The sequence below is a fragment of the Aethalodelphis obliquidens genome, unplaced genomic scaffold, assembly GCF_003676395.1.
Source record: "Aethalodelphis obliquidens isolate GAN/ISIS:26980383/991018 unplaced genomic scaffold, ASM367639v1 scaffold9, whole genome shotgun sequence".
Taxonomy (NCBI): Eukaryota; Metazoa; Chordata; class Mammalia; order Artiodactyla; family Delphinidae; genus Aethalodelphis; species Aethalodelphis obliquidens.
The window spans coordinates 28,011,113-28,021,960 of NW_020837953.1; the positions used below are offsets into that span (position 1 = coordinate 28,011,113).

Below are 10,848 nucleotides of genomic sequence, written 5' to 3' on the forward strand. Positions count from 1 at the left end.
CCCCTTGCCTGCTGGGCACTGGCACCAGTTCTGCTGATTGGTGGGTTGGATTCCCCCGCCTCAGGCGGCGCTGACTCAGCGTCTGAGAAGTGGTTCCCACGGGCCCACGACTCTCTAGGAGCCAAAAGCCATGCCATCCATGCCCCACCTCCAAGTGGGTCAGTGTCCAGGGCCACTGACAATTAGGGCTGAACTGAGGCTAAGATTTCTGGTCCACCCCACCCCCCGCCCCCGCCAACCAGCATGGCCTTAGGCAGTCCTTTCTGCTGTCTAACCATATGCCACCCAAATTCTGGCCTGGCTCTCCACGTCCAGAAGTTCCAAGATACATAGTTATCAATACTTTGTTTTTATTTTAAAACAGTGAGAAGAAAAATAAATATCTTTGAGAAATAGGAGTACAAGGGTGGGGTGGAGTGGTGGGGCCGGAGAAGGGGGTGTCCTAGCTTCGGTGGTCTTGCTCCTTCCCGGCCAGGCCCTACCCGGCCCCCGCTGGGAGGTCTGGGGGCTCCGCCAGCCTCGCCTGTCCGAGGCTCCCAAGTCGGGCGCTGCGTCAGCGGAACCCTCGCGCGCGAGGATTAGGCCCCTGGGGCCCGGAGCTCCGTCGGGCGGGCGGGCGGGGGCTGCTGCCCCACAGAGGGCACTTCCCGGCGTGGTGCCCGCGGCCTCAGTGGTGACCCATGTCCTCCATTCCCACGCGGCCCCAGACGCCCAGCACGAAGCTCTCGATGTCGCACTCGTTGGCGCCGCGCACGATGCGGAAGTGGCCCCTCTCTCCCCAGGCTGGGCCCCACGAGTTGGCCGCCGTCTGGGAATGAGAAGGAGCCGTGAGGAGGGGAATTGGAGTGGGGGAAGAGGACAGGAGGCCCGGGGGAAGGTGACAGCGGCCGCAGGGCACGCGGCGCAGGGACTCACCCAGTACTTGAGCGTCCTTCCGTCGGGCAGCGTCTCCTCACCCCACCTGCGGGGCAGAGCCGGAGGGGGAAGGGCGCTGATTCACCTGCTTTCAGGAGCTCCCGCCCCGCGGCCTTCCCTGCCCAGGCCCCTGTTGCCATTGGTGACTTGGGTGCACCCTCAGGACTCTCTGTCCCTCTCTGCACCTCCCTCAATCTCCACATCTCTAATTCCATGCACCTGTGCCCGGTGTGGGGACGGTCCCAAAAGGACAGCTGGAGGGGGAAGCAGAAAAGGAGGGAAACTGGGCCTCCACCCTCCAGGGATCCACATCCCAGCGACCAGTTCTCTGGGACCTCATACATCTGCCTGCCCTCCCTCCTCACCTGGTGAGGGATGGGGGGCAGGGGGCGGTGTGTATGTGCAAAGTACATTTCATTGGTCGGACTATTGAAATCAGTGACTCTAGCCTTGCCTCTTAAATCAGCTGGGGAAACTGAGGGCTGGGGGAGTGAGTCAGGCAGAGCTGGGACAGGTGCTGAGCTGGGGAGAGGTTGAGCAACTCTTGAATCCTTGTCTGTATTTCATTTGGAGTTAGTCTTCCCAGTGTGTAAGGAAGGAAGAGTTCTAGAACACCTTAAAAGGCCCCTAACTCTCGGTGTGACCCAGGGCAAGTACCTCCTCTTTTTGAGTCTCGGTTTCCTCCCCTATGAAATGGAGCTTTGCAGAGAGGTGGTAAGGACTCAAGGCAGACTCAGAGGCCCCAGTGCAAGCCCTGCTGCCCCCAACCCCCCTGCCCACCAAGCCCCTCACCCTGTGATCTTGACCGAATGGGTCCCATGATGGCGGTATTGCTCCGGCCTCCCAAGGCTCACTGGTGTATGGCTGTAGATGCCGCTCTGGTACAGGAAGAAGTCCTCATGTACCTCCATGAGGGCTGTGGGCAGAGGTCAAAATGGGGCTGGGTCAGCCCATCAGCACAGGCACTGATACCCAAGCCTGGAGATGCATGCCCAGGCCCTGGGGCCTCTGGTACCAAGACTCTAAGTGCCCCCTCCAGATGCTGCTCCTGGGGAAGGGACATGGTTTTTCCCGCTCCTGGCCCCAATGGACTTGCTGCTCAATGCTGCACGGACCACCTGTGCCTCTGTGCCCAGTGTCAAGCAGGCACAAGCTTCTGGAATCAGGGGGCAGGATGAGGGGCATTTACCTTGGACAGGGCCATTCTCCATCAGCTCCTTCATGATCTCCTTCTCCTGGAGGGTGAGGGGGTGGGGAGGAGAGTATCCATCAGGTGCGAGGCTCAAGCCTTCGGCCAACCTTCCAGCTCTCCTGCCTTTGCCCCCTCACCCAAGTGCAGACTTACGTTGGCGCCGAGGCGGTAGGCAGGAGTGACCTGGTAGATGTCATTGGCATGGACATAGCTATTGGGGCAGCGGGCGGTGGCCTGCCGTTTGCCCCGACCCATGGCCCGACTGTGCATCATGCAGCGGGGTGCGGAGCCAGCCTCGTCCCACCCATGGCCCGAGAACGGGTAGCAGTGGTCAGACACAACCCTGCAGGGGCAGCAGGAGGGAGCGGGGACAGAGTGGGCATGGGGCAGCCTGGCCCAGGCCCTTCCTGCAGGCTTTCCCTTCCTAAGACCCCCACCTCATGCCCTCTTCCCTACCCCCTTGCTGCTCACCCTCGACGGCGCAGGAACCACCAGGCACCGTCAAGTCGCCCACCGCGGCAACCCTGCTGGTTGTGCGTGTCACAAGACAGCAGGTTCTGGGGTGACAGGACAGGTGTCATGTGCCCCAGAGAATGGATTGAGACTCGATCAGAGGCCACGGCTGGTGGGAGGGGAGGTAGAGGGGCTGTCAGGGGGCTCAGGCCTTTGCCCTCCTTTCCCACCTGGCCAGCCCCTGCTCTTGAACATACCTGCCGTGGAGAAGGCCCAGGAGCCTGCACAGTTGCCCTGGTCAAGAGGGTCATGGATCAGGTTGGGCCACTTCTCAGAGGCCTCGAAGGCTCTGGGCAGCACCTCCCCTGGGCCCAGCACTGTCTGCAAGGAAAAGGTCACTCTGTCTGCCTCCTGCCTCTGCCCCAGACTTCCCCTCAGGGGCCCTAGGCATTGGAGGTCTCCCAAGAGTCCAGGGCCTCGGTGCTTTGTGACCACCTAAAGGGGTGGGATAGGGAGGGTGGGAGGGAGACGCCAGGGGGAAGAGATATGGGGATGTATGTATATGCATAGCTGACTCACTTTGTTATACAGCAGAAACTAACACACCGCTGTAAAACAATTATACTCCAATAAAGATGTTAAAAAAAAAAGTCCAGGGCCTTCTGCAGTTTAATCTTGAGCCCTCTGTTGCTGAGAGAGTCCAGCAACCTCCACGGCGACCCAGAGGAAGACCCAGGCACCATTTAGTGCCTCTCTAGTGTCAGGTGGGGGGTGACTAGTCCTGTTTTACAGGTGAGGCAATTGAAGCCAGGAATAGGGAAGCGGTCGGGCCACTTTCCATCCTCAACCCCAGCCTCTTTCCTCCTCTGTACCTTCTGATCTGCTACATCCTTCTTCCCACCAGGACCTTGGGCTTCAGGCCCCAAAGGGCAGGGGAGGGAAGAAGCAGTAAGGTCCCGTGACTGGGCAGGCTGCCAAGGCAAACAGCAGGAGGCAGAAAATAGCCGGAGGCCCAGGGGAGTAAGGGCAGGGGCAGGGTCTGGTCACCTCAGCCTTGAGCTGAGCTCCCTCTGCAGGGAGGGCCGCTCTGGCCAGTCACTGCCTCCTCCCTGCCGGCCACTGATGGAAGGAGCCTCCGGCATGTGTCCCGCTCAAGCCCCCTTCCTCGCCCTTTGACTGTTCTGGGTCTGGTTCTCATTTCTCCCTCTGGAGGGTCGCACTGGTGGGAAGGGTGAAATCCCCTCCTCCCTGGGGGTTCTGCTGAGATGGCGTTTCCGAGAATTGCTGCTCTCTGGCCAAAGCTGGAGGAGTGTCTGTCCCTCCCTTCCCAAAATACCAAGGTGACCTCCTGGCCCTTAGGGCCCTAACCCAGCCATACTGGGACCAATGACATTTTTCCCAAGCCGGAGAGGCCAGAGAAGCTAGGGAGGGTCAGACGCTGGGACCACAAAACTCAGAATCTGAGCATCAGTTCTTGCAGTGCAGCATATCTTGTTATAGGCAGAAACCTAAGGCCCAGAGAAGGGGAGTCCCTTGTCCAGGGATACACAGCCTATTGGTGGCGGACAGGCCTAGGCCCCTGGAGAAGCAGGGCACAGGGTGCCAGGGTCCCTGGGGTGGTAGGCCAAGAGGAGATGGCAGGATTGTGGGCAGGGATGGACTTACATGAATCTCATTCATATTGGTGACGGAGGAAGACGGGCGGATGGTGCCCAGGCGGTAGCGAATGCCCTCATCCAGGGTCATGCCCCAGAAGGCACTGTGGTTCCCAGCCCGCCACCTGAAAGAGAGGGGATGGAGGTCACAGACCGGCCAAGGCTGGGGGTCCTGGAGGTATGCGCACATGGGTGGGAGAGATGCCTACCAGCTAAATGTACACATGAATAAGACCTGAGTGTGGGTGTGCCTGGCAGGACATGCATCTCGGGCAGAACATACGTGTGTATGTGTGTGCACGTGCATGTGTGCCCACTCGGGGCATTTTTAGGGCCTCTCACCCATAGTTGCCTTGGTTGATGGCCTTGATCATGTTTTCGTCCACCAGGCATGGCTCCTGGTCACACTCCCACTGCCCTTTCTCCTGGCAGGTGCTGGAAGAACAGGAGGAAAGGAAGAGGTGAGGTGGTGCTGGGCATCCTTGGAAGGGAGGAGGCCTCAGAGGTCAACATGGGCCTGAAATTCTGCATCAGCACCTACGAGAGGACCGCCAGATGATCCCATCCAGCCTGGTGGCTTTAAATGTCAATTTCAAATTTATGATTCACAAGTTTATATCTGCTTCTCAGATCTCTCCCTAAACTCCAGATTCAAGGATCTTACTGCTATACCACATCACCTCCTGGGTGTCTAACAGGTCACACTCACCACATCCCAAAGCAAATTCCTGTTCTCCCCCTACCCCCAGGCCTGTGCCTGCCACAGTCCTCGAAAATGGCACTCCGTCCTCTCCTGGAGTGCAGGCCAAAAGCCTGGGAGGCACCCTGGACCCTCTCTCACTTGCTAACCCGATTCATTGGCAAACTGTGTTGACTCTACCTTAAAAACACATCCAGAATCCAAACCATGTCTCATTCTTTTCCGTAGCCACCATGGTCCAATCACCTTTCAGTTGGATTCTGCTGTAGCCTCCTCACTGTTCTCCTCGATTCTGCCCTGTGCCCCCCTCCCCCGCTTCGGTATATTTTTAACACAGCTGCCCAAGCGATCCTGTTAAACCCAAATCATATCATGCCATTCCCCTGCCCAAAACCTGCCACTGGCTTCACATCAAGAATAAGAGCCAAAGTCCTTCCAGCGCCAACAAGGCCCTGCACGATCTGTCCTCCTGTCCCCTCTCTGACCCCCTCGTCCCCGTCCTGGTTCCTGAGGTCCCAGCCAGGCTGGTCCTGACTGTGGACACCAGCTGTGCTCCTGCCCCCGGGCCTTTGCACGGTTCTTCCTCCAACATCCTCATGGCCCCTCTCACTTCTTCTAAGTCCTTATTCAAATGTCACCTTCTCAGGGCGGCCTGCCCTGGCCACCCTAACTCAGCATCCTCCACCCTTCCTACCCTGCTTCCCTGCTTTCTTTTCTCCTCAGCCTGTCATCACTATCTGACGTATTATATCTTCAGTTATTTATATTGTCTATACCTGTTTCTTCACAGAATCTAAGGTCCTTGAGGGCAGGTACTGTTTGATACCTTCAGTGCCTAAAAGCAAAACCTAGCACATAGTAGCCACCCAATAGATATTTGTGGAATGAACGAATGAATGAATGGGGCAGTACAGTGAAGTGATTAAGAGCATGGATTCTGAATTGAATCCAGGGTTCAGAGTCTAGCTGACTAGTCATGTGACCTTAGGTAAGTTATTTTAAACTCTCCCTCAATGTTGTCTGTAAAATGAGGATAATAATAGTACCACCTTCCAGGGATTAAAAGGCAAGCTTGCAAAGTACTCAGCCCAGGGCCTGGACCATGTGATGTGCTCAAGAATTGTTATCTTCCGTGATTGTTCTCATTACAGGAACCCCAACTCCCCACCCGCTTGAGTTTCAGACTCATATCCAGCTGGCCTCCTGACAGCTCCTCTGGGTGTGTGAAAGGCATCTCAGAATGGCCAAACTATCTTCCCCAAAACCTGTTCCTCCCTTAACATCCTCAACTCAGAAAACGGCACCTTACCTACCCAACTGTTCAAGCCAGAACTCCATGTGGTCCGTGGTGTCTCCCCTACGGCCTGCCCCTCACCCAGACCCACCTACCACCAGCCTGCCCTATGAGCCGGTCATGAAAGACTCCGAATCCACCTGCCTCTCACCCCTCCCCCACCACCACCCTACTCTGGCCCCTTATCCCCTCTCACCTGGACCCCCCCGCCCCCCCGCAGCGGCTTCCTAACCAGGCTCCCTGCTTCATTGTGATTCCCTCCGCCCAATACACACACCCCTCTCTTAAAGCCAGAGAGATCTTTGAACAACACAGATCAGACTGTGTGCTCCCCAAGTGGCTGTGCACGACACTTAGAGCAAAATGCAAAATCCTTGGCACAGCTCATGAGACCCACGGGACGCGGCCTGCCCCTCCTTGGGGCCTCTCTCCCCATTTCACAGCTCCAGCTGCAATGAGCTCGGTCCCACCTCCTGGCCGTTCCACAAGCCATTTCCCCCCATGTTCCCTCCTTCTGGGCCTGGGCCACTCATGCTCTCATCTCCCTGGTATCTGCATAAATATCCCTTCCTGAGTAGCCTTCCCTCGCCCCCACCCCACTCTAAACTAGGGTCCCCCAATAACCTCTTTTCCCCCCATCACACCTGTAGGGTTGTAATGACAGGTTTATTATTTGTGTCACCATTAGACTAGAGGCACCAGTGCAGGGACAAGGACTGTCTGCCGCATTCTGGCTGCATCTCCTTGGCCCAGCACAGCACCTGGCACACAGTAGGTCTCTAACAGGTGTCGACTGAACAGTTGGATTCTATGAGTTCTATAGTGCTTTTACAAGCTCCTAGCTCTGCTATGACAAGGTGCTAAACTGCATCCTTTCAAGCCCGCCCAAGGCTCCCGCCTCCCTTGTTGCCTTTTAAGGAGCCTCAAGGGGACGAGGACCCAGTATGGCTGGGATCTCCAGCCCCAGGAGCTGCGGGGGCACTTTCAGGGAGGCTTTCGTCCTTCCCTTCCCCCTCTGACTCTCGAAAGCATCCTCAAGGGCTCACAGAGCCTGGGAGGCCCACAGACACTGTCCTACACCTTCCCTCAGGTGTCAAGTGCAGGGAACGCAGCCAGAACTGGCCTGGGAGGGCAGTGGCTTGGTCAGTCCTTTCCTGCCACCTCCCTCTTTGCCCCCCAGGGCTGTCCAAGCAGGTCTAGGCAGGACTGGTGGCAGCAGGTCCCAGCATTCCAGAGGGGGCCTGGGTGGCCAGGCCCTAGGGAAGGGACCGAGAGAGAGTGTTAACCCCTCAATGTCCAGAGAAATCCTATCAGTAACAGCAGAATCATGCAAGCATACTCCACCTTTTGAAACACACACACAGGTCACACACACACACACAGGTCACACACGCTCAAAGCATGCACACACACACATGCTCTGTCACCCAGACACACGCTAAAATGCACGAGTCCCCACTCTCACTGTGACCCAGGCACCCCTCACGCCAGTGAGGCAATGGAAACAGCTTATGCGTAATGCATTCCAAAAAGTTTCCTCCTCCCTGGGGCCCTCTCAGTCCCAGGGCATGGGGTGGAGTGGGTGCAGGGCCTCCTCCTCTAAGTCTTAGGGTCCCCATTATTTCCATTAAGGCATTCAAGGCTTCGCACCTCCCATCTCAGGCCTCAGATTAGGGTAGGGGGGCACCCCAACCCCTTCGTCCTCCTACTGGGAATGGTGCGGAGGGTTGGGGGAGGAGGAGGGGCCACATTCCAGGGAAGGCCCTGCTACAGTCTGGCTGGCTGCCAGCTCAGCCATCCCTGACCCTCATCCGGTCCAGGGCAACGGATGCTGCAGTCAGAGGTTTCCTTCCTGGCGCCCCCTTCTTGGACTCTCCCGTGACAGGGAGAAAGGTTGGGAGGGGCGGTAGCCTAGCCCCAGGCAGGAGGGGCTGCACCTGGAGCTGGGCATCCGTGGTTGACTGCTCCTGGGGACTGCTGCTGGAATGCTGGTACAGAAGTTGACATGGTCCGTGTAAAAATTCCCATGTTACAGATGAGGAAACTGAGGCTCAGAAAAGGGAAAGGCCTTGCCCCCAGCAAGTGAGTGACAGGGATAGGGTTTGAATCAAGTCTGTTCCACAAAGCCCACAAGGCAAGCTCCCAACACTCACCAACGGTTACAGTTGTCCCAGTAGGTTCCCAGGACTGGATAGATGCGACCCCTGTGCATGCATCCTGGTGGGAGGAAAGTCAGACAGAGACGTGGAGCCAAGACCAGAGACGACGGGTTGAGATGGCCAGGTCCTCAGAGGTCAGGTGTCCCGAACCCTCCCAAACGCACACACGCACACACACCCGCCCTCACTGCAACTAAAGCCAAGCTATAACTTAAGACATCTCCTACAGGGTCACACACCAACTGCTACTTGGGAAGTTCTTCAGTGACTCCGACCCGGATCCCTCTTGCTTCTCTTGGATGCCCTCCACAACATTCCTTAGATCCTATGCCATTTAAATGAGTAGGGGTTTGGAGATGGGGAGTGGGAGGGGTATGGGGAAGCCAAAGCCCAGAGAAGGTAAGTGACTCCCCTAAGATGACACAGCACTTTGGGGTGACAACCCAGGTATGCAGTCTCACACCCGCAGCGCCATGGAATTGTGGGAAAGAATTCAAGTGACTCTCCTCTTGCATAAGGGCGAGTGGATGGTGGTGAGAGCTGAGCGCAGGAACAGACTTAACCCACCTCCCAGGTATGACCAGCCATCTCAGGGGTAGAGGATCCTGAGCAAAGGCAGAGGAATTGTTAAGATGACGCTGACCAACCCCTGTGTGCTTTATCAGTCTGAGGGTGAGTCAGCAGGTGTGGCCAGCACCTTCTAAGTCCAGAATATGGAGACAGGCAGGACTGGGGGAAAGGGCAGGAGGCTGCCCTTCTCCTGGGCCAACTTAAAATCCCACAGACCGAGGCTCTTCTTTTTCCATCTTACTGGAGAGATTCAAGTTAGACCAGAGTGGGGACTTCCCGGAAGCGCAGAGAGAGGGGCAGGGTCTCTTTCCCAGATTCTACAAAGCCTCCCCCTGGAAATGTCAATGCATCAGCCTTGCTCCTGAGCCTGGCTGAGTTTGGGCTTGACAAAGTGACCCACCCCTGGCCGTCTGGTGCCCACCTTGGATGGGGGGAAAGGGGGGTGGCACGCCGAGGCAGAAGTCCCAGAAGTCAGGGCAGCAGTCGGAGACGGTGCGGTTGCAGAAGAGGTCACAGTAACAGGTAGCACCCAGGTAGGGCAGGGCGCAGTCATCGGCGCGGCCGCGGCAGCACAGGTCCTGCTCCTGGCAGTACCGGCCACCCGCATCCCGGATGCCCCGCAGGTGGAGAGCCGGTGCTAGCTCCCGGCGCCCACGACCCCGCTGGGCACCCAGGGCCAACTCGCCAGCCAGCAGCAGCAGCAGCCCCAGTGGACATCGCCACATGGTGCCTCCTGGGCCCAGGGAGGGCAGAATTCAGGGGTCAGAAGTGGTGGGCAACAGAGATTCCCTGGCACCCCAGGGACTGATCTCCCAGCTTCCTGGGGCTGTGAGTCCAAGGGGTTCCAGCAGGGACCCTGATTCCTGTGTCCCCAAGCAGGACAGGGGCGAGGAGCCACAGTTGACGTGCCCTGGCTTACCGGGGGAAGGGGCTTAGGCAAGAAATGGAGCCCCTCCCTGACCTGCGGGGGCACCTTCAAGGACAGGAGGTGGGGATGGTGGCATCCTTGGTGTTCCCCACTCAACACCCATGCTTCGCACCCGGGGTCTCCTCCTGTTCTGGATCCCTGTGCTTCCCTCAGCCTCCGTCCTTGATGGGGGTCCCTGACTTTGTGCCCTCACGTGTCCCTCTCTCTGTGCCCCTCTGCCCCCCTCCACTCTCCCTCTCTGCCACTTGTCTTGGTCCCTCCACCTGGCCCCTCATGCTCTCTGTTCCTTCTGTCTACACCGTCTCCCCTCTGAGCAGGGGAGCGTCCCTACCTGGTGAGGGGTGTGGGCTGAGCCCGGCTGCCCTACTCGCCTCCGCCTTCCCGCTCCTGCGACCGCCGGACACTCAAAGTCAAGTGAGGAACGCGGGGCGGGATTGCTTTTTGTACCGCCCCGCCCTGCGCGCCGCCCGGGCCCCGGCGGCGGGAGGGAGGGGCCCCGGCTCTTTTGCACCTGGAATAGGCCCGCCGTAACTCCGAAATTGGGACTAGTGAGAGGGACCGTGAGCACGTGACTGACCTTGTTGGGTCTCCGGTGGAAGCCGTTCCCTTAGGGGCGGAACTCCAACCGAAGCAGGAACAACTGTGGTGTGACACTGGAAAGAACTGCCCAGTGGGCTTCGCCGTGGGGCTGAGGGGCTCGCGCGGACAAGGGAAGATAGGGGGCAGCAGAGCTCCGAGTTTGGGACCTAAGTTTGGGAAATGATGGGGAGAGTGTGGGCGGCAAAAATCTCTAAGCGCCCCGTGACCCCTCAGTAATAAAGACAGCCATGCACACCGCTCTTCACAGTGCCCCCCCCCCCCCCCCCCCCGGGCTTGGAGCCGCCCCAAGCCGCCTCCGTTCCCAGGAATGACTGGAATCTGGAGGAGGATGATTTAGGACCCTTGGGCTGCTCATCCTCCCGAGGGGGCGGGGTGGGTGTGG

At 58.2% G+C, this 10,848-nt stretch overlaps 1 protein-coding gene across 4 annotated transcripts; it reads right to left on the reverse strand.

The window, feature by feature from the left end:
• Positions 1–333: 333 nt before the first annotated feature.
• On the reverse strand, positions 334–10,562 carry TINAGL1 (tubulointerstitial nephritis antigen like 1). 4 transcript variants are annotated; one of them, XM_027109359.1, is made up of 11 exons: positions 10,444–10,562; positions 9,360–9,671; positions 8,363–8,426; positions 4,558–4,650; positions 4,226–4,340; positions 2,818–2,941; positions 2,579–2,729; positions 2,261–2,450; positions 2,105–2,150; positions 1,708–1,831; positions 334–808 (listed from the first exon to the last, which is right to left on the reverse strand). In XM_027109359.1, the coding sequence occupies exons 2-11, from the start codon at positions 9,661–9,663 to the stop codon at positions 337–339; spliced, it is 1,683 nt and encodes a 560-aa protein (XP_026965160.1). In that variant the 5' UTR covers positions 9,664–9,671; positions 10,444–10,562; the 3' UTR covers positions 334–336. The 4 variants fall into 4 exon arrangements, with proteins under 4 accessions (XP_026965160.1, XP_026965159.1, XP_026965162.1 ...); XM_027109358.1 differs by lacking the exon at positions 10,444–10,562 and adding an exon at positions 10,198–10,346; XM_027109360.1 differs by lacking the exon at positions 10,444–10,562 and adding an exon at positions 916–961 and having other exon boundaries at positions 554–808; positions 9,360–10,191.
• Between the last annotated feature and the right edge of the window lie 286 nt (positions 10,563–10,848).

Bases quoted from the DNA above. Each gene is read 5' to 3' on its own strand.
- TINAGL1 (XM_027109359.1), bottom strand. From the start codon at position 9,663: ATGTGGCGATGTCCACTGGGGCTGCTGCTGCTGCTGGCTGGCGAGTTG. The intron at 2,730-2,817 runs GTATGTTCAAGA...CCCTCCCACCAG, and splicing joins CTGGGCCTTCTCCACGGCAG to CCGTGGCCTCTGATCGAGTC. The intron at 1,832-2,104 runs GTAAATGCCCCT...CTCTGCCCACAG, and splicing joins GGAGAATGGCCCTGTCCAAG to CCCTCATGGAGGTACATGAG.